This window comes from Peromyscus californicus, unplaced genomic scaffold (genome assembly GCF_007827085.1).
Source record: "Peromyscus californicus insignis strain IS unplaced genomic scaffold, ASM782708v3 Scaffold_7__1_contigs__length_154581171, whole genome shotgun sequence".
Taxonomy (NCBI): Eukaryota; Metazoa; Chordata; class Mammalia; order Rodentia; family Cricetidae; genus Peromyscus; species Peromyscus californicus.
The window spans coordinates 15,770,743-15,793,674 of record NW_026294595.1 but is presented as its reverse complement, the minus strand read 5'-3'; the positions used below and the strand labels follow the sequence as shown (position 1 = coordinate 15,793,674).

Here is a 22,932-nt window from a genome sequence, read left to right as displayed (position 1 = left end):
TTGCCTCCTAACGCCAACATGGAAATTCAGGGGAGAAAAGAGGCAAGGAGTCGATCCCAACCCCTGCACTTGACCGCCTGACCACTAGGGGAACAGATCCATAGAGGCCATGTGTCCCTGCTATGTACACCAGTGGGCAGGTGGCAGCAAGGGCTGGGCACAGACCAGACACAGCTCCGAGGACACTCTAGCAAGTGTAGTCTTTGAGCTGGAGGGACTTGGCCAGGGACTGATGCCTCTTTAGGCTCTTGACTTTTAAGTAAACAACAGCACAACAGCAGTCACTGTCAGAACCTGTAGCTCGGAAGGGAATCTCCTAGTGGCCTTCAGAGCTGCAGAACCTGGGGGGAGGCGGGGGGGGGGGGGACGAAGGGGGGAGAACAAGGGAATCCGTGGCTGATATGTAAAATTAAATTATAAAATAAAATTTAAAAAAAGAGCTGCAGAACCCAATTCACCCACTCACACTGGGCACTGAGGGATTCTGGCAAAGTACAGTCTTCCCTGCATGCACAGTCCCCACCGTAGTGTCTTCTTGGAACTACAGGGCACCAACATCCATCCTGCATCAAAGGATTCTGGGTAATATTGCTCTGCATGATCTGGACAACTCCCACTCTGGCATCTGCAGGGTTCCAAGCAATGCTCACCCCATTTGTCAAACCACACCTCACTCTTGCATTTACCCCAGAGCTCACAAGCACATTGCTGAAGTTCTCAATTTTTCTTGAGCATTCCTGACAGTGCACCCTCTCCACCGACGCACTGAGACACACTGTCCTCAGGTACCACCCAGCAGCATCCTGGGTTTTGATTTTGAAATTTTTTGGTTGTTTTTATTTAATCCAAGGACTTTGCTTTATACAAAAAGTCATTGTAGAAACAAGAGCAGAATCCAAAGTTTGGTTTGTAAATATTATTCAGGCAGCAAACTAGTCAAGGGACTTGTTTTTGTTTTTTTAAAGTAGATCCCATTTGTGTTGCATGATTGGATCTCTCTCTCTCTCTCTCTCTCTCTCTCTCTCTCTCTCTCTCTCTCAACACTGTTAAATATAAAGTTTTGCGACAAACCTTCAATTTATATCAAATATAATTAAAAATTAACAAATGAATACATTGTATCAAAAAGTACGAAGATATACATTTCATGCGCATACTTGTATAATGTATATATGGATATATTTTACATGCACACATAACTTGTTCAAACTACAGCCACTGCTTGACAGGTTCCAGATGCAGACAGCTGGTTGTTGCATTTCAAATTTGGCAACTCACTATGAAATTTCAGGGGGAACAGACAGGAAGAGACAGTACAGAAACAAACCCAAAGTCAGGAAACAAGACTCCATGTCTCCTCTCCCTGCTTCCTGTGATTTTCATGTATACCAATGCCTGGAAGAAAAGCCAGCTACACTAATGTGGGGTAAAGATGGTTCCCAACCCAGGACTGTCTGGGGCATCTGTAGTTCCACACAGAATGTATACACTCAACACTCCAGAGAACAGGGGCTGGGCTTGGAACAGAGACAGAACATCAGTATCAAAATGCACATCCTTCTACTTTGCAACATCAGTGCAGTCACATGCACAGTCCAAGGTTCCTGTTTAATTTTACCCTACTGGAATAAAATACTCTGTTATCATTAAAGTTTCAGGGTATTGTGCCTTCATATAAGGAAATTCTATAAAAGGTTTGGTCACAATCATGCTGAAACCCTAGACCAAGTGGCGGTCTTGTGTTTTGTTTCTAGTAATGTGTCTTTTGTTGCATAGCCCTATGATTGACAACAGCCACTCGCTGAGCACACCTACATACATATACATACACACACACACACACACACACCCCTCTGCATCTCCTGTGAGTTCACACACACACACACACAATCACACACAGCTTCTGTGAGAAACACGGGATAGAAGCCAACATTTCCACCAAGAAGTCATCAGAAATTTCAAAACACAGAACACACCGAGGAGTGCCTGCCTGCCTAGAGCAACCTTCCTCTAGTGGCCTCCCAGCCATCTGTGTGGATCACACACCTTCCTGGATATGGGTTTTCCCTTTGCAAAGTAGCCGTGAGGTGAGGCTTTATTTGACTGCTGCCTCCCCAGATCTGGGGCCAAGGACTCCACTAGGCTTTAGACACCCAGCCTCCTTCCAGGAGCCATTTCCTCCCTGCCTGTTTCTTGTTATGCTTCCAGCTTCTTTCCCCCTGCCCTATTCCCTCTCTTCATTAGCGCCTAGCGCTCGCTCTTTAGCATCCAGTGAAAACGAGTTTGTTTTTTTTAAACACCACAGAGATCATACCCTACTTGGCAGGCATCCCGTCCCTGAGAATCAGATTAAAAAACAGATTGAAAATGCCTCATGCGAGCACACACTGCTACTCTGCATCTTCTTCAGAGCTCATCACTCGGGGAGGTGCATGGGGCGCGGCAGCGGTTTCTCTGACATGCTGCCGGACATTGCCAGTGTCCCTAAGACACATGCCCCCATGTTGCTCTGAGCAGTTCCCACCCAGTCCACCTGATAGTTCCCGAGGCCTCGCCTCATACATGATGCTCAGAGCCAGAGATCAGGCACTTGGTTGAGCAGAGGAGCCAGGGCCATTGGGCACTTCCTGGGCAGGGTGGAATCCATACAGAAACATCGCATACAAGTCACAGAAACAATGCAAAACGGAGACCTCCCTACACGTTGAGTTTTTAAAGTTACATGAACATTTCCTTCCCTGTTTTCTGTTTTTTGAGATCAACTATATAGAAATGACAGACAGTGAAAGGTGTTGTAACTGAAACCCAGAATCAATAGCATCAACATTCTCCAGATTTGGTCCCTATTATGGTGACAGTACAGGAGGAAGGCAGGGCCTTGGGTGCATCTCTACACACATGTGCTGTTTGACTCCAAGACAACAGACATGAGATCACTGATGCTGGCAGGTGCTGCCAGCCACAGCTGGGTTCCTTTCCTTGTTTTCAGGTCACCCTATCCCCCAGGCTACACATTCAGACAAACAATACTCTCCATGAGACTCAGGCCTCCTAAGAAAGTCCCAAGTACCCACCCTGGATGCTGGAGGCCATGACAAAAGGATTTGGATTTGCTGGGTCCATCTCAACTCAGCTACCTCCTGCTTAGGATCCAACATCTGGCATGGAACCCAGGAAGGCAGTACACAGGAGGATAGAGAGAACCATATCCCTCTAAGAAAGGGCTTTATTAGTCCATCCAGTGTAAAAGGAAGGGAAGGAGAGAAGCAGGGGCCTCCACCACAGAGGCCATGATGTGAGGACCCTCCTCCCAGGGCTGTGACCCCACAGCCCAGAGCGGATGATAAAACTCATCAACTGGAACCCGCACCCACGGAGCTGGTGCATGGGTGGTCATGGTGCAGTTAGCACCAGTGGTCCTGGTCTGGGTGGTGGTAGCTGTGCCGAGCCCGGACGCCGGTGCTGAGTCCCAAAGTGCAGTGGTAGCCATTGGGCACACGGCGGAGAGGGTGGGATTGGGAGGTGAGGGAGGACACGTAGGAAGTCCTGGAGGAGCGGCCAGAGTTGGTGGCCACTGCCTCTTCAAAGGTGAGTGTATCCTCAGGCAGGGTGTGGGCAGAGGCCTCACTGTCCAGACGCTGCCCCAGGTAAGGGTCAGAGCCAATCCGAGAGCCAGGGGCTAGAGGCTGGCTCAGAGGCTCTTTCTGGAGCAGGGCATTGTGTTCAGAAAGGCCGCGGCTGAGACGGCCAGGGGAGAAGGCTGGGAGGCCACTCTGACCCCCAGCAAAGTGAACAGGCGAGGAATTGGCGGTCTTGTAGGTGATGCTGGGGCGTGGGGTCAGGGGAGTCTGGGGGAGCTGCCTCCGTCCACCTCGGCCTGGGGTGCTAGCACCAGATGTTGACATCAAGGGGCTCCCATTAACAGAACCACTGCCCTACATGAAAAAGGCAACAGCGAATAAAAATAAAAACCACATTAAACAATCCAGCACACAGGAAATAGAGGCATCATCACGAAGGAAGCAGGGAGGGTGCAAGGCAAATGGAGGGGAAGCAGGAATTGATCACGTGCTACGAGCCCAGAGTCGGAGAGGAAAACAAAGCAGTGGCTGGAAGAAAGCGCTGAGGATTTGGGACAGCCGACACAACCGGCCTCGGGACGGAGGCAGTGGCTAGAAAGGCAGGCCTGAGCTGGGCAGCAAGGCGTGGAGGATGCTCAAAGGTCTGGGGAAAGCAAAGTTGGAACATGGGAGCCATGCTGCCTTGTGTGGTTACCTGTGGGTGGGGTCCTGGCTCTAGTGCCGCTGTTGGAGATGTAGGGTGGCTACTGAGGGAGGGCTTGTGTTGCGGCGGCTCCCGACTCCCAAAGCGGTCACAGGAATAGAAGCGCTGCTTCTCGGAAGAAGAGGAGGAAGGCTGCCTCCGCTCCTGGGACCTTCCTCGTTCTTGTTTGCGCTCCCGGCGGCAGCCTGTGGATCCTTCTCCTTGGGGCAGGCCGGATCCTGCAGCACTGCTTGGTGCTGGCCAAGAAGGAGAGGGGTTAGCTCAGCTGAGCCCAGAGCAGGGCAGAGACCTCTGGCTCTAGACCTACATGGTCTCCTGAGGCAAAACGACAGACTCAGTGCCTGAGGTAGCCAATAGCCCTGCCTGGTCGCCAGAAATGGAACTCATACCCTGTTGTGGGTAGGTTCTGGGACCATATGGAACACCAAGAGAAGATGGTCCCGTGGACAGCTAGACCCTATCCCAAATCGGGCCACACCCACTTCCGAGGCTTCCCGGACCCAGTACACGCACCACCTTCTGTGTCAACCGACAGGCTGGGCCCCTTTTCCAGGGACCTCTGCTTCTTTTCCCTGCGCCGGTGGCAGCGGTGGTGATGGTGATGTGATGATGCCTGACTAGGGGGAGGCCGGTCCAGGACTGTGTTGCAAAGGTGAGTCCCATGGGGGCGTGGAGCCAGTGTGGAGATGGAGCGCTTCATGGGGCTGGCATCAGGGGCAGGCTACAGACAGAGGACAAGGGATGAGGAGGCACATGGCCTGAGTCAGCAGGCGTGTAAGAGACCGGGAGTTACAGATTTCCTGGTAGGCAGACAGATGAGGAGAGGGGCCACGGCTATGTAATAAAGGTGGTGGATTTCCAAAATGGCCAGCTTCTTCCTCAGGCTCCTGACCTGAGACAAAAGCCTGGCATCTTAAAACAAAGACCCTGTGAAACTTTTCTCTCCCCTCCTGCTGATGGACTGGCTCAGCAGGCTGGATTGGACGTGTTACACAACTGTAGGCCAGTCCACCATCTTCAAACTTACCAACCCTAAATTAGAGGGAAAACCCTCTCCAGAGGCTGAAACATCAGCTGTCAACAGGAGAGTGGATTTTTCAGTTTCCCCCAGACGCCCTTCTGCTTTGCAGAGGGTCTTTTCCCCTGCAAAGCATGTCCACGTGTCTGCTGCATGTGTACGTCTGTCTCCTCACCCCCATAAATGCTTTACTTCAGCTGCTCGTTCAGTCTGTTGCCGTCTGTGGTGCTGGAGATTTCCCCACTGCTCCCCGGTGTGCTCCAGGTCCTTTCCTACCTTTTAACTCTTTAATTGGTGGAGGAAATGAACCTGACCATGACCCAGTCAAGTCAGAAGGAGCCACGTCTGAGATAGACAAGCATACTGGAAGCAGGGTTGCTTCATGTGGGTCCTGCTAGAGGGGTCCAAGGAGAGGGGCTGCTGGTTTGACTGAGAAATCCCAGAGTGATTCATAGCTGGCTATAGGGGGATGATTTCTTTCATCTGGAGGACTGACTTTTTTTTTTCATTTTTCTTTATTAAGAAATTTTCTACTCACTCCACATACCACCCACAGATCCCACCTCCTTCCTCCTCCTACCCCCCAGCCCTCCCTCCCAAGCCACCCCACATCCCCACATCCCCCAAATCAAGGTCTCCCATGGGGAGTCAGCAGAGCCCAGCACACTGAGTCTAGGCAGGTCCAAGCCCCTCCCCACTGCACCAAGGCTGTGCAAGGAAGGTGTCACACCTCAGGCACTTGGCTCCCCAAAGGCTTCATGCACCAGGGATGGATCCCGATCCCCCTGCCTGGGTGCCCCCCAAACAGTTCCAGCCAAACAACCGTCTTCTGTATCCAGAGGGCCTAGTCTAGTCCCATGGGGCCTCCACAGGCACTAGTCTACAGTTCATGGGCTTCCACTAGTGTGGCTGGTCATCTGCACGTCTTCCCATCATGATCTCGATGTCCCCCACCTGCAGAATCCTTCCTCTCTCTCATTGATTGGATTCCCAGAGCTCAGTCTGGTGTCTGGCCATGGAGGACTGAGTTATATGCTGCCCCCATTCCCACCCTCCAACTATGACATACAAACTCAGGACCCATGGAAAGAAACTGCTGTAGACCGTAGTCACTGACACCTTAAGGTTAAATGCCAGAAGGAAACACCTTGGCGTGTGACACCAAGGGGCAGGGCCCCAGGACAGAAGAGAAAACAGCAGAAGGAAGGAAGATGGGAGATGGGAGGCATTGTAGGCTACAGCCATGTAGAGACACTGTAAAGGGAGGATATGGCCAGAGAGGAGGAGACCAGGGTGAAAATAAAGAGCACATGACATATTTATGACCACAGGAAGATGAAGGGACAGAGCCAGGAGGAGAACCACACAGGCCTGGGCAGGTCCTAAAGACTCAGGTCAACCGCAGTCCCGTCTTGGCTTCAAGAATGGGGATGCCACAGACGCTTCTCTGTGACCTTGGGAAAGGGGTTTGTTGATCCAGCTCCTAGTTAAATGTGCCTAATGAGAAAAACCTCACAAGAGGCCAGAGAAGGAATAGGGGTTCAGGAACAGGGCAGTGAGGCCATCCCAGAGCCTCAAACAACAGAAGGGTAGACTGAGGCATGAGGCATGACTTTCTGAACTGCAGTAGCTGTTCTGGTCTTAGAGTAGAACGCTGGGGGAGGGGAAGACAGAAAAACAGCTGGAGACAGCAGAGTTGAGGGGTTCGAGAGCCCGAGGGGGAACACCTAGGAGACAGCAGAGTCTTGGGGACAAGGGCCAGGAGACACTACAATTGGGAGGACCAGACTGGGACAAAGACACCAAAGCTGTAGATCCACTCGGGGATTAATCCTCTTTCTCTGACAATAAGACTGTCCTGGTGAGGCAGGCACCATGTCCCACGAGGTAAAGTGTCCAAAGTTGCACAGGCAGGTGACTCCAGGCTGCTGCCTGCTCTGTTTAACCCCAGTCTCCTCTCATGTACATCATCAAGCCCCCTCCTCCATCGACACCTCATCCTCCCACAGCCCAGACCCTTCCAAGACAACATACCTGTGTTTCTGCCGCCAGGCGTGGCATAGAGGCAGCCCGGCCTTGGCTCTCCAGCCCGGGCTGGGGCTCCCCATCAGGTCCTCTCAATGTCATGTTCTGCATCTGGACATCCACAGCCTGGAGGACGGTGCCTCCTCAGTTACACATTATAGAGCTATCTGGCCCTGCTCATCCCATCTCACCTGCTCCAACCCTGACCTATATCCACCACTCCCATACCACTTGACCCCATCCTCAACTCATTCTCCCATCCCCACCTCACAATCCTTACCCCAATTTACACACCCCCATCTTACATGCTCCCCATATATCTTACATCCCTGTCCTGATTTCACATAACCCCTGCAGGGAGGGCTCACCAGTTTTCCTGGCTGCCCCACAGGGATCTCTGCAGAATGACCACGTTCTAGAGGTGCCCTGGCCTCATAAAGTGCATCCTGGGTCCTCTGTGTGCCCCACGACAGCGACTCCTTGATGCCGCCTTCCTGGGTTTGTCTGGAGAGAGAAATGTTCTGCAGGGTTAGAGACCCATGGGCTGCAGAGCATCGCTATTGCTGGGAATCTCCAACAGCCATAGTCTTGGCATCCCAGCACAGGAGCTCCGGCACGGCCCCCAAACTGAGATATATCACAGAGCATGTGTTCTAGATGGTTCCTGAGGGCAGAGGGCTTTCCTTCTGAGGAAAGCCAGATCCATCATTCCCTGGTCTGGGGACAATCAGCAAGTTCTTCAACACGGGCACCAGTTCTTCTGTGTCATCTGCCACAGACCACGGTGGGAAGGGACAAAGCTATACAATGACCATGTGGTAAAGCTTGGGTAAATGACCAGCAGCTAAGGGAACTCCATAATTCTTCCTGGGCTTCTTTCCTCAGAAGTTCCTTGCTGGTGGCTCTTCCTTACACCCACCTCTTCACCACAGAGGACCCATTTGGTGTTCCATCAGCTTCTTAGTTATCAGATTATATATGACCTCAGCACCTGCTGCTCACTATGCCAGCTCCTCAGGGTGCCTGGGGTGTTCATATTCAGGGCGAGACCCCCACACAGCACTGATTCTTCCCAGGCAGCATCTCTGCAATGACCTCATTTGTATCACACAGGTTGAGTGACACTTGAGGAGGGTCAGCTTAGTACTCAGTGTAAGGCCAGACTCCTGAACACGGAGTATACTGAGACAGTAGGCCAGATCTGTCCTTATTGGGCATTTTTAACAAGAATCATCCATTGTCTTCTGGGAGTATTGCAAGCCATCTTACCTCAATGACTCTTGAAGCAACCCCAGGAAAGAACTCTAGCTGAGAGGGGGTCCAGGCTAACCCCTGGGGTACTACCAGCTCTGAGGTCACAGCACATCTCAGACCCTCCATTGCTGAGGCAGTGGAGAGTGTGTTCTCTGACTGTGGAGGTCTGAATGAAAATGGTCCTCACATATTCACAGGGAGTAGCATGATTGAAGGGGTGGCCTTGCTGGGCTAGGTGTGGCCTTGTTGAAGGAAATGTGTCACAGGGGGTGGGCTTTGAGGTTTCAGAAGCTCAAGCCAGGGCCAGTGACACTCTCTCTTCCTGCTGCCTGCTGATCCAGATGTAGAACTCTCAGCTCCATCTCCAGCACCATGTCTGTCTGTATGCTGCCATGTCCCACCATGACAATAATGGACTAAACCCCTGAACCTGTAAGCCAGCCCCAATTAAATATTTTCCTTTATCAGAGTTGCCATGGCCATGGTGTCTATTCACAGCAATAGAAACATTAACTAAGACACCGACCTTCCCTAAAAGTTCTAACTGCTTTATGCAGAGGTTATAATCATCAAAGTACCTGAAGCTTATCTTCCTCCTGGAAGCCTGGATCAAATCAAATCAAAGACACTTCACATTTTCTAGGAAACAGTCACATGTGCCCATCTCACATACAAACCTCTAAGTTCTGTATGCCCAAGCACACATTCCCTCTCACACACTCTTATACACACATTCTGAGTTTTTGTTTAATTTAAATCCAGAAGAGGGACCCTAACCAGCTTGTTCAAGGGAAAGCAGATAAGTGAGGGTGTTTGCAGGGCTCTGCTGAGGCAGGTTCCAGGATGGACCTTCTCAACTTGGAGCAATTCTAACAGCCCTGGCAGCCAGGATCCCTCTGCATTGTCTACTGCCCATGACATGAACTTGGGCCTGCCTATGCGGTGCTGACAGGGGTATTGCCTGTGAGACACAAGAAGCGGTCCACACAAGAGCTGCACCTTGGTCTCTTGCCATTTTCAGGGCCAGCATGAGGTGGTGAGTCCCTTGGAGTCAACACACGAGGAAAGATCAACACACCTGAAAGACAGCTATCCAGGAAAGCTGAAAAGAGCGTGGCTTTCAGTGTATAATAAGCCCTGCCCAGAGCCTGTCCACAACCTTTGGTGAGAAAGGTGATCCTTGATATCTAACTCTGAATTTAATATCAAGAAACACCATCTAAGAGTTAAGTGAAAAAGGACTGACCAATTTGTCTATGAAATGCAACAGCCCCAGAAATCAAAGCCAAAATGACAAACTGGGAAATGGCTCACAGGAAGATCAGAATTAATTGTCTGTGAACAGGTATTTGGGAGCTCAAGGCAGAAACAATTTCTTAACAGTCCACAGACATTAGAGGCCGGTGACAGGAGAATCTAAGAGACAGGCACATGCAGTGGCTGTCACCTCAGGAGTAGCACAGCTATCTACCCAAGTCCATGCTGTCTGCCTAATGCTATGCAGCTAACCCCAAAGTCCACCACAGGAGCAGGCAGATAGAAAACCACTAGCAGCAGCAAACATCTGTGTACCCATGGGTAGACGCCGATAAGGAATTGCTCCAGAGCTCATCCCTGGAAGTGGGATGGGTCCTGAGGACCTCCCATCCTCAGAGGACTGTTCAGGTTGTGGATGAACCCCTCAGGTATTTCAGGAGGTAAGTTAGAGGCCAGATGGCATTGAAAACCAGCTAGAGTGTGCTCAGAGGTTTCTCCCCCCCACCGGCCGTGAGCTCCCCCTCCCCACTCTTCACCAGCACTCACATGGCACCACCGTTGCTGAGAGAGGTGGCACTCTTCTGTCGAAGGAAAACCCGAGCTCCTCGAAGCACAGCAGGTTGGGTCTGCTCCAGGGTGGCCTTCAGAGGGTGGAACAGGGACACAGGGCCCATCTACAAAGGAGAACAGGGAAAAGGAAAGCCCTGTGCCTGAGGACCTCAGCCTGGAACCGCATGTAACAGAGTCCAGCCTGCTTAGGACAGACAGCATGGGGCTCCTTATTCTTCAGTAGGCAGTTTCTCCACCCACACAGTTGGGGGCTGCTGATATTATACAATTGTTATCCCGTCCTCAGTTTACAGTGACTGCCACCTGGAATTCCTGCCTGAGGAGACTGCAGGAATGACACTGTCATTTCCTACCCAGGGTAAGTAACACACACGCTCTGTGTGTCTACAAGAGTTTTCTAACAGAACCTCCATGTGGTGGCCACTGAAGACATGGCTGTAACAGCACCAGGAAGATGTATTCTAAACCTCCCACATAACCATGAGCAAAGCCAGCAGCAACTCTGGCCTGTCAACATGGATCTCTTGGGGCTGTACCTGTGTGTTCACACACAGTTTCTCTTTCCATCTGCTAAAAATCTTTCTCTGATACAGCACATCCTCCTCTGTCGACCACAGAAAAAGTGATACTGCTCAGAGCTTCTGTTCTCACCCTTGAAAACTGGTTCTCAGGTTCGAAGCCCCACAACACTAGCAAGCAAGTACTAAAGGACAGCAGGCAGCCTGCTGGGGCTCTCTCCTCCTGCCGCTGAACTGTGCCCAGCTGTATGTCTCCCACAACTGTACCTGGGACAGGCCTCCGGGAGCTTGGTGAATCTGATCTCTGGTGGTTTTGTTCTGTTTGTAGAAGTCAAATATCATCAGAGCTGCATAGACTTTGCCCACCGTCATCTCATCAGCTGAACAGTGCAGACAGAGAAGAACCAGAGGCAGAGGTTTGGAGGGCAGACAGCACAAAGAAACCACAGAAAACGTAGCTGGGCAAGGAGGCATCTTCTTTCCCTCTTCCCCTATGTGGACTCCAGGAGACGCACTGGGCTGAGCAGCTCAGATGAGGGCTCAGCCACAGGAGCGAGTGCCATGTCTCCTCTAGATTTAGAACACATCCCACTCTGAGCAACACTAACTAGTCCTGTGTCCTTTATGATGGACTGATGCATCCCAATACGAGGTCCTCAAAACTGAACACCCCTTCTTTGTGTCTGTATGATTCCCTGTTGCATTTCTTTTAAGTGTTGTAGGATATATTCTCTAAACTGGAGGACCCCAGATCACCTCTCATGGCTTCTGTGCCACCAAGCATGGCTACAGAGGGATGAGGGGGGAGCCCACTTCTCCAAGACAAGACACTCCCCGTCTATACTCCCATATACCTGGAGGGACCACAGAAGGTGGGGGCAGAGGGTAAAAGGGTACCTTTCACTCTCCACTTACGTTTGTGGGGTGGTACAAGTAAGTCCAGAGTTTTCTGGGGTAGATTAGCCCACACCGAAGATATTTCCTTTCTCAGCTCAGCATCACACTGGTGCTGCTTTGTCCCTGCTGGGCCAGGACAAGGGGGAAAGGGAAAATGAGTCAGGAGCAGTCCTGCAGACTCCTCATTCAGGCGGAGCTGGAGACAGTGTGTGTGGAGGCATGGGTAGAGGGACGATAGGGTGGAGATGGTGCTAAAAGGAAGATACATGAAGACACACTGACCTGCACACTAGTTACAGCTCTTCCTTCAGAGTAGTCCTGGAGATGGTAGAACTCTGTGTGTGCGTGTGTGTGTGTGTGTGTGCGCGCATGCATGCATGCTCTGTAACAGAGCTATAACCCCAATGCTTTATCTTTTGAAGAGTAAAACTTTTAATTTTTATGGTTTAATTTATCATTTTTTGTATGGTTCATGTATTCTTGGTTCATTTATTTTATTTATTTATGTATGTATGTTGTGTGTGTGATTGTAAGGGTTGACAATGGAGGCCAGAAAGGGGCATCAGATCCTGTTTGTGAGCCTCTTGATGTGGTGCTAGGATCCAAACTCTGATACTCTGACAGAGGAGGATGCACACATAGTCATCTCTGATTCATGCATCTTTCTAAAAAGAAATCTCCACTTAACTCAGTTGCCAATGTATCTTTTTCTTCTAGAAATTTTTATCATTTTCAATTTATATCTATGACCCATTTCAAGTTAAGCTTTATAAGAGGTCAAAATATGTGCTATGTATTGAAGGGCATACCATTATTCCTACACGGAAGTCATGAGACCAGTGACTGTGGAGAAGCCCAAAGGACGGTTATCATTGGCGCACGCCTTTAATCCCAGCACTCGGGAGGCAGAGGCAGGCGGATCTCTGTGAGTTCAAGGCCAGCCTGGTCTACAGAGTGAGTTCCAGGACAAATAAGACTACACAGAGAAACACTGTCTTGAAACAAACAAACAAACAAACAAACAAACAAACAAGTGCCCTTATGAAAAGATAGCAGAAATCTCGCTTATTCTTTCACCTTGTATCCTCAAAAGAAAGGCCTTGAAAGAACACAGCAAGAAGAGACTTCAGAAGAAAACTCACCCTGTATAGTCTCCAGAACTCTGAGAAATGGATTTGCTGGGCAAGCTACCCAGTCTATGATATTTTGTGCCAGTTCTCTGTGATGTTTAATGTTGACAGAATTTAGAATCGTGCTGTAGACAAACTCTGGGCATGTGTGAGGGTGTCTTCAAAGAGGTTTGACTAGGAGGGAAGGCATAGGCAGGCAGCACCAGTCGTGGGCCACACAAAAAGGAGAAGTGAAAGGAACAGGAGCATTCCTCTCTGCTTCTAGACCAGGGAGAGGATCTGACCCGCTGCCTCCGGCCCCTCCCACCATACTTCCCCACTGTGATGGACTGCAGCTCCTGGAACGGTTGGCTAAAATAAACCCTTCCTTTTTAAAGTTACTCTTTGTCAGGGATTTTGTCATAGAGACAAGAAAATTAATACATATTCTGAATTAACTGTGAATAGGAGGAGAAGGCTGATGTGTCTTAGCCACAACATATTCTAAACCACAAACACAACAGACTACTCATACTCTTCTTATGAATGTTTTGAAACTCACAGAATAAAGTGTGTAGAGGGATTTTTAGAGTTATCCACAATGCAGAAGCACTTCATAGTTGAGGTGTTATTTTCAAGGAGCTCAATTGTTAATTACTAGTACACAGAAACACAAATGCTTTTGTATGGCTAGCTTTGTGTACCTGTCAGTTTCAGTAACTTCAAAAACAGACTGGAAATTTTGCACAGATAATGATACCAACTCTGAACACAGGTGCTTTCATTTCTTGCTCTTTTTTATTACATTGTTATTATTTTAAACAATTTTTACATATAAATATATTTTGATCATCTTCTCCCCTCCCCCATCATTTCTATTTTGATCATCTTCTCCCCTCCCCCATCATTTCTGTTAATCATATTCTCCCCTCCCCCATCATTTCTATGTTAATCATATTCTCCCTTCCCCATCATTTCTATTTTAATCAGTCTTCCCCTCCCTCATCATTTCTTTCTCCTATCTTATTGGAATGGCTAGGGCCTCAAGCACATCATTGAAAATGAGTGCTGACATCAGACCATAGTCTGTCCTGACTTCAAGAGGGTTTCTATGTTAAACATTAGATTAGCTGTAACTTTTCATAGATATCCTTTATCATACATTTATTGAATACCTCATTTAATTCAAAATCTACATAGAAATGTTCTTAGCATGAATGAATTTTGGATTTTTCCAGAGGCTTCTTTTCTTATGTGACTGTGAGGATATCATATAGTTCAAAGGTGAGTTATACTGACTGGGCTTTAGAACATAAACCAGCCTTCCACTACTGGGATAAACCTTGATAATGGCATCGTACATCATCTTCTTTTATGTACTGATAGATTTGGTTTGCTAAAACTGCACTGAAGATTTTTATGTCTAGAGTCAGTTCACTAAAATTATATTGGAGAACTTTACGTCCACATTCATGTTATTTTATTTCCTGTCGTATCTCTGTTTATTGTATCAGAATAAAGTACATTAAAAATAGGTTAAGAAATAACCCCTCCTTTTCTATTTCCTGTAAGAGTCTAGACAGTCTGTATTCACTGGAGTGTTTGATAGACTTCATCAATGAAGCCATTTAGGCCTGGAATTTCCTGTTGGAAGGTAGTTTGCTATCAGTTTATCTAAAAAATATAGAATTACTAAGGTTATCTCATACTTCATGCATATGAGCAGATGTGTGGGGTGCATGAGGCTGTGAGGGTGCATATGCACCTGTTTGTGCACATGTGTATGCTGGTGCATGTGTGAGGCACCTCTTTGTGCATGTCTGGAGGCCAGAGGACAACCTTGGGCATCATCTTCAGGAAAACCATCTACCCTCTTTAAAACAGTCTCCCGCTGTGAGCCTGAAGCTCACAGATTAAGTTTGGCCAGAACCCCCCAGAAATCCTGTTCTCACATCCCTAGTGCTGGAACTACCAGCACACACACCATGCCTAGCATTTTTATGTGGATTCTGGATTTATCAAATGAGTCATTCATTCCCTTAGCCCTGAGTTTATCTATCCTTGAATGAGCTTGGTAGTTTATATTCTTCCAAGAACTCACACATCTCCCCTAAGATGCTGCACTCACTGACATGATGCTTACCCTTGCTATTCTTCTACTGTTCAAAGTAGCTGGGATGATGTACCTCTTCTGCTCTTTACTTTAGTTATCTGCACCTTCTTTCTTCTTGATTGGTTCTAGCTGGAGGTTGACCCACACTCTTGTTATGGTTTTAACCTGGCCACTGTGGCCATTAAGCCAGACTGAGGCCATTTGCAGTGCAAAAGAACAGAGAGTGGGCTGAGGCAGAGAGATGCCCACATGCTGGGTGCACTTTGAAGTCAGCATGGAGTTATAAATCAGACATGAATCAGAAATGATGGAATTTTTAAGGGTAACTCTAAGGTTTGGGTCAGGGATCAAAGAACAAGAGTTCTCAACAATGGAGTCAGGGAAGGATGTGGGTCAGCTGGAATCCAGGTCTAGACAAGTCAGTGGGAAAATTCCTGCAGAGCTCTGAGCAAAGATGGAATAATTTGTGCTATTTTTGTCTGGTTTGAAAATAGAAGACTAGAATTCAATAGATGTACAAGGGATGGGCAAGAAGGGTGCTCTGAGGCACACCCACAATTCAGAGGTGGGGAGGGCCAGAGAAGCCAAAAACACAGATTAAAAAAAATGACACAGGAAGTAAAATTTGAGGAAGGCTACAGAGAGAGCAAAGACTGACAGTTGCCTAACTGAAAACTGGAGACGAGAAGTCAACAGAGACTAGACTTCAAGTAGCTGGTTCCTATGAAGGAAGAAAAAAAAAAAGGAACATGGAGGCTGGAGAGATGGCTCAGAGGTTAAGAGCACTGGCTGTTCTTCTAGAGGTCCTGAGTTCAGTTCCCAGCAACCACGTGGTGACTCACAACCATCTGTAATGAGATCTGGTGCCTTCTGGTGTGCAGGCAGACATGCAGACAGAACAATGTATACATCATAAATGAATACATTAAAAAAGAGGAACATCAAGGGAGGGTTAAGAGATAACCTTTTCAAAGAAAGGAATGATAAGAGTCTGCTCACATATTGACACAAGTAACCCAAAACAGAGAAAAACTAACAAAGCCAAGAAGCAGAGGATGAAACTGGGTAACCTCCTTAGGGAGATGTCAAGAAAAGATGGGACCTGGTGTACAAAGCGGGGGTGGCCCCCACGCCTCACAACATAAGTAATCAAACTATATGGCACAGACGAGGGAAGGTAATGGGGTGTAGGGAAAAGAAGGGGAAGATGGTAGATGCTACCTGTTACAGGATTGGGGCAGGCTCTCGCTGCTAGATGGAATGACCTAGAACAAGGGATTTCATTTCACTGTGCTGGTTTCCTCCCTAAATGTGAGGTCAGTATTATAGTGCTAATGTAGTCATCAAGGTAACAGTCAGTGCCTAAAAGAGCAGGTAAACCTATCCAGTTGTCCCCAGACAGAGCCTATCCCTTTATCCATCTCCTTATATGAAGTAGGTCGTGTGTGTGTGTGTGTGTGTGTGTGTGTGTGTGTGTGTGTGTGTTGTTTTGCTTTGAAACAGAAAGTCAAACTAGTTACCCCTTTCCCAAGGCCATCTGACTCACCTGGGGCAAGCTTGATCTCCAGTGCTGTCCGGATGAGGGCCATCAGTGTGGATGTAAAGTGCACCGTCATGTCCTCATTGGATATGGGCATGTTCATGCGAACCAGGCGCTGGGGATGAGTAGGGGCAGATCAGGGCCAAGCATGTCAGGGTCACTCCCACCCTACAACTAGTGTTTGGGCTCTGGAGCTTGGCTTGGCTTCCTGAGAGTGCTCCTGGCAGGTGCCTGGTCCAAGAAGGCTGGGTTGGTGGAAGTTTTGCCAGCATTCTCTCCTCCCGGACCCCACTCTCATCTGAGCTGAGATTCTCCTGGCTAGAGAAGAGCAGAAATCCAAGTAAAAGCTATAGCAGAGGCTGGGCCAGGAACCTGAATCCTGCCCACTGCCTGTGAATGCCAAAAGGCAGCGGTTGTCTTGGCTGAGGAAGAACAATTCAAGACAGAGTGCTACTCTCTGGGACAGCCTAAAGAATAGATGGGACCCTGTCCTATGACGATGCTTACCTGCCCTCTATCTGCAACTGGAGCATCTAGAAGTGGCAGCCAAAAGGCCTCTCTGAGGCCCAGGCCCAGTGGGGGACTCCTCAAGAGAGAGACTCTTGCTTTAACTCAGATCTTTACCACAATAACAGGGCCGGGAAGACACGCTCGATGGTACTTGAAGACAGCCACTATCATAGTCAATGCATCAGGAGTCTTAAGAGACCTTCTAGGGGCCAGAGCAGACAGGGCTGCAGAGGGTCTCAGGCTTGTTCTGCTCCCATCTCTCTGAGTGGACAGCACCTTTTCCTTTCTTGGTTTTCAGAGACAAAACACCTTAACACAACGATGTGTCTGAATCAGTCCTCTGGGGCGACTCAGTAGCTGCAAGAGCCTCTGGCTGAGAGCACCTGAGGCCTCCAGGGGGATACAGGTCTCAGGTGCATCTGAGGAGCACTCACTTGGCCAAGAAGCACCCCAGGAGTACTACTGTACCCCCACTGTGTCCTCTACACAGGAAGAAGACTAAGACAGGAGTTCCCTGGAGCTCCCTGGAGCAAGCACCCTTCTTCGGGGGAGGGCCACACAGACCAGCCCCTAGTACCTTGCTCCCAAGTTCTATATCTTCACTGTGATGGAGGGGGGCACAGGGGCACAGAAAATAGGAGGTAGGCTCTTGTCCTATGAATGCTGGCAAAGCCCCACTGGGCACATCCAATTACAGGACCAGGACCTCACATGTCACGTATGTTACACACCAGGAAAAACCTGCTTCCCAGAGCATGGCATCCCTGCAGACCAGCACCGATGGCAGTGTGAGAGGCCCAGGAGTTCCTCTTCCAGGGAGGGGAGTTGGGATGGGAATGAGAGAAGAGCAAGCAGACTATTTCTAAGAGGGGGAGATCTGTCCAGGACACCAAGGGTTACCCTCATAAGGGCTCCCACTGGCTTGCCCCTACTCATGGAGGGCAGAGAAAGAACCTCAGAGAAGCAGAGTGGCAAGACCAGGGCAAGTAAGTTCCAGAAATGGTACTCTAAGCGTCTCTCGGGCCCTCCCCATCTTGCCCCAAGCCACCTGCACCCTACCCGGATGCCTCCCTTGGTCTGGTCATACCCTGAACCTCAGGATCCTTAGGCATGGCTAGAAAGGGCAACACAACCCTTCCTGCCTGCCATTCTGCCTGACTGGGTGTCATAGGAACAGAGCTCTCCCTCCTGTGGATAGAGACATGCATGCATGCAGGGCCCCTGCGGTTTCAACACACATGCTAGTTGGGGGCAGATAAAGGCAGGAAGAACCCAGAGGCATCTGTGAGTGGTGGGAGAACTGACTGGTTCCCACAGACTACACTGAACGAAGTGGCAGACAAAAACCTAGAATGGGGTACAGAGACAGAATATGGACAGAGGACAGTGACCCAAAGAGGGAGGGTGTGGCAGGAAGCTCGCAGACAGAGGCAAACACTGTTGGCATTGTTTAATGGGGAGCAGTGGGGGCTGGGGGTGCTGAAGGCAGCACTTCAGGCAGAAGAAGCTTGCGACTGGGCCAGGAAGGAGGCCTGGAGGTGTCCTTGTTCACTTCCTTCCTCATGACTCAGTGATTTGTGACTCCCAAACTCCCAAGCTGGGACCCTCACCCAGGGTATCTGAACACCCAATTCTGTTTCAACATCAAGGCAGCCTTCCCACTGGGAAGCTTAGGAAGGAAGCCCTTGGAGACTGCAGCTGGGCATAAATCCCTACAAGGCTGAGCCTATAGGGATAGAAGGGCAGGGAGAGAGGTAAGTGGCAGAGGCTCCACCGCCCACACATCCCCCAAGGCCAGACCCTGCAGACTTGATGACCACCCATGACAGGAGTACAGAGGACAGGGCAGCCGGGTAGTCCCAAACCCGGAATAAAGCACCCTCTGTCCAAAAAAACATTGTCTTGTTTGTCTTCTCATTCTTGGGAAGGCATGGGAAGGGGAGGAAAAAGGGCAGGGATGGGGTGGAGTTGACTCTGGCTCCATTGTCCTGAGCTTCTCAAGGATGTCAGTAGTGGGGAAGCTGGATGGGGTTTTAGGGGTTAGTGCAAAGGCATGCCCCTCTATCTGGGATGGGAACAAAGGGTTTCAGGGTAGTAAAGGGAGCAGCGGTAAGGCAGCCAGGTACAGCCACACAGCCAGACAAACCCTGAGAAAGCAGGTGAGAGCCCATGACTGCTCTGTGGGCTGAGCAAGGCCCAGGTGGGCCCAGCCAAGCACAGACAGCTCCGGGGTTGGTGCAGGATCAGTGCAGGGTCAAGGTCTACCTTGTATGCAACTCGAGCCGGGCATTTCTTCCCCAACCCCAGAGGTGGGGACATGTGTTTCAGCATCTCAAACATGTCATTGTAACTGATGCGCCCACTGGAAACCCGTTGTTCCAGAGGCCAGGCATAGTGGGGTGGTCCACAGGAGAGGCACACGGCAGGAGGGGCAGAGCAGGGAGCGGGCAGGGGAGGAAGCAGACAAGAAAACAGATTCAGTTAACCAAAGTGTCGGGTCAATGCCCCAAATCAAAACAGGTAAAATGAGGGAGTCTCTGCTTGACTTGACCCTTGCTTGCCCCCACCCCCAGCCTCACCTCCTCATAGCAGCCCAGTGCAGGGCAGCGGGCAGGGGTGACGTCTGAGCTAATGAACATGGAGGGGTGAGGAAGGGCTGCATCGGGGCGGCTTTGGGTTATAAATGTCTGACTTTACTCTTTTAGAACCGTAGACAAGGCCAAATCAGAACGAGCTGTTTCGCCATGCAGGAAGCACTGGCCAGACCGTGTGGAGATGGAGCTGCTCAGAACCGCAGCAGCCACGCCTGCCTTGGTGAGCAGGGCAGTTTTGCTTCCAAATGAGGCCAGAGGCTAAAGTGGAGAAAGATCTACAACAGGCTAGAAAACTAGAGAAGGAGCCCCAAAGCTCTTAGAGAACTAAACTTAGTGACAGGGCAAGTCAGCTCCAAGCCCAGAGACGCCCGAGGCCAGCCCAGGGCAGGGCTGCTGCTGAGGTCCAGGGCTGGATGGGAAGGAGACTGCAGGAAGGGAGGAGCTGAGTAAGCTGTGGCCTGGTGCCACTGGTGCCTCTGACAGCACAGGTTGGGACCAACAGGTTGGATGTGCCCCTTGTGGGGCCTAGAACCCAAGGTTGGGGACTAAGGGGAGCATCTTGGGGCTGGTGAAGCATCTTCCCAAGTCGAGAGGCTGGGGCTTCCCTCTACCCCAGAGCACCTGCCTGTGGGCTTGGGGTCTCAGAGACACAGCAGAGTCCAGCCTTTCTCCAGAGGGCAGATCTGCCCAGACCCTGCCCTCCGCTCACAGTTCCAGGCCAGGGGTTTTCTCCCTGAGCTGAGCACATCAATCCAGAAGCGGCGCAGGAGGGCTCCTCTTTCTTGTTCCCACTCTCCCCTCCCCCAGGGACCTGAAAGCCTCTTCTGACCCACAGGGACAACTGTTCCTTGTTTATTTGCGCCCACATTCATACTTCTCCTCTGGGCTCTCAGCCTCTGGCCTGTCGGACCATCAGCCCATTCGTAAGAGCCTGCAGGAATGCTGGGTGTGATGGCTGTTTCCTTGGTAAAGGCAAGACCTGCCTCACCCACATCCCCCGCCCCCCCCCCAGCCCCACTCCCCACACCCAGCCAGCTGGTCCTGGCAGACTCAGCCTAGCCAGGTCAGAAAACTCCTTGGACACTGTCTTGAAGGCTTGCCTGCCTCCAGCCAGCTGGAGGGGTTGGGGAGATAAGACAGGGAACCAAAGTATCCAGGATGCTGGAATGCAGGGCAGGGCAGGACAGAGGAAAGAGAAGGTGAGGTGTTGTCATTCCCAAATCAGGCAGGGAGTGTGTGCAGTGTTTGCGATTCGGGCAGGGAAGTATGTCAGATGGAGGCTCTGAAGTTGCAAACCTTGTAGGCCAACCTACGAGGGCAGTTCTTCCCTAAGCCAACGGGTGGCGCAATACAACGCAACAAACTGTACATATCCTTATAATGAATCCGGCAACTGGAAAGGAAATGTCACAGGTTATGGCAACAAGGCATGATGGAGCCCATCCCACCGACCCACCCAGTCTGCAATGGAAGATGAGCTGTGAGGTGGAGGTGAGGGCTACGGTTACACAGTACTTCCTAGGGGACCTGGAGTCTAGTGCTCCCCCAGAAAGTGTCAGCCCCAAGACAATCCCTACAGTGAAGGAGGTCAGGAAACACTCAGAATAATGTTCTGTCTACACTGCAGCCTCCCGAGCCCCACTCTGCACACTGTGCCATGCCTATCATTGGCCAGGCTCAACGGGACTTGCCCATGTGCTCACAGTCTGCCCCCTCCCTCAGTTGCTGAATGCCAGATCCCTTCTCCACATGTCTGACCTTTGCCCTCACTACCATGATGTGGCCCATCCATTTCCTGGATGCAGAAACCCTACGCAGAAGTCCACATCTAAATGACTCAATTGTCCCCTCTCCCTGGACACACTGGTGTCCCTGGGATTTGGTCGCCATTGACCCTGCTTCCTCCCATGTTGTCAGTACTAAGTCATGCCCAATTTACTTCTGGAAAAGAGGAAGTTCTACTCGGGCCTCCCCCATACTTGCTAATCTTGTTGGAACCCAGGAACATTACAACGGGAGGTGGGGGTAGGGGTAGGGGCTTCCCATCAAGTCCATAATACGACAGACGTGGAAAAGTGCAGGCACAACACTATTAATACTGCTATTTCTGGAATATTTTCCCCAAATATTCAAAAGCTCTTCCACCATCTACCAAGTAAGAAACAAAAGCAAAGTTACCCGTTTAACACTCTTGGAATCTCACTCTCTGCCAGTGTTTGCCTCACTCCAGCCTGGACAGTCCTACCCGGCTCTCCCTCACATCTGTCACCTAGAATTCAGTTCAACTTGCCTCCTTTCGTATGGTTCAGATGCTATGTGATCCTCCCCTCCTCAAAAATGTCCTGGCCTCAAGCTATGGCCACGCGACCATCCCATCCATCACACAGCCTTGCTCATGGCTTCACCTTTGGGACCCGAGACCAGGGCACAGCAGACCTTAGGAAGTGCTTGCTGAACAGAGGGTGAATATGTCTTTCTCATCTTGAGTCTCCACACTTCGACACTTGTGTGAAGCAACAAGAGGGAGGCTGGGGATAGGCAGCCACAGCTACCGGGAGCTCCCACAGCATGTATAAGTTCACACAATGCACAGATGACACATAAACACCCTAACATGTACATACATACATGTAATGACTTAACATATGCACACAACATACACATACACTTACCATACATATACAGATGTGTACACATAACAGTCTGTTACACACACAGACAGAGATAAACTCACGTGGTTACACAAAAAATGTTTGTATACATGCATGTTCCTATGTGTGATAATGTATGTACATATTTTTGTGCACATGGATAGGACACACAGGCTCATTCACATATACACACATGCATATGCTCACACACATCTGTGTTTGTGCATACACATATACAAATGTTAGAAAATTTGACCGTTTGTATGCGGTTTCAAAGTTTTTCCCAAATGATGAGAAATAAAGACAACCAGCTGCCAGGTTTGCAGTGACCCAGTCCAGATGTAGGATCCAGCTCTAACCTGTCAAGGCATCCACCTCCTGGAGTCATCTGTTCCCTGTTCAATGCTCACTGGAGTACTTGTACTCTAGGTTGCTTGATCTTGTCTCCTGGCCTTGTGTCACCTCTGCCTCAAGGCTTGTGTTTGGCCATCTCTCCAACTTGCCTACAACCTCCAGGGCCCCTAGCTCTCCAAGTCTTGAATAGGAAACAGATTGAACTCTCACTGTGCACGATCACAAAGCTGTACTCGGG

At 49.9% G+C, this 22,932-nt stretch overlaps 1 protein-coding gene across 9 annotated transcripts in view; it reads right to left on the bottom strand.

Annotated features, from left to right (window-relative positions):
* Positions 1 to 1,072: 1,072 nt before the first annotated feature.
* Positions 1,073 to 22,932, bottom strand: part of Cacna1b (calcium voltage-gated channel subunit alpha1 B) — a 155,240-nt gene continuing 133,380 nt past the window's right edge. For 8 of the 9 annotated variants that reach the window (XM_052722815.1, XM_052722816.1, XM_052722819.1 and 5 more), the window contains 10 exons: positions 19,361 to 19,457; positions 16,592 to 16,700; positions 11,842 to 11,949; positions 11,194 to 11,306; positions 10,385 to 10,512; positions 7,696 to 7,831; positions 7,337 to 7,453; positions 4,798 to 5,005; positions 4,276 to 4,520; positions 1,073 to 3,935 (listed from right to left, as the gene is read on the bottom strand). In XM_052722815.1, coding sequence (XP_052578775.1) covers positions 3,405 to 3,935; positions 4,276 to 4,520; positions 4,798 to 5,005; positions 7,337 to 7,453; positions 7,696 to 7,831; positions 10,385 to 10,512; positions 11,194 to 11,306; positions 11,842 to 11,949; positions 16,592 to 16,700; positions 19,361 to 19,457 — 1,792 coding nt within the window. In that variant the 3' untranslated portion in view covers positions 1,073 to 3,404. The remainder of the gene's footprint in view (positions 3,936 to 4,275; positions 4,521 to 4,797; positions 5,006 to 7,336; positions 7,454 to 7,695; positions 7,832 to 10,384; positions 10,513 to 11,193; positions 11,307 to 11,841; positions 11,950 to 16,591; positions 16,701 to 19,360; positions 19,458 to 22,932) is intronic. The other variant, XM_052722818.1, reaches the window with a different exon arrangement.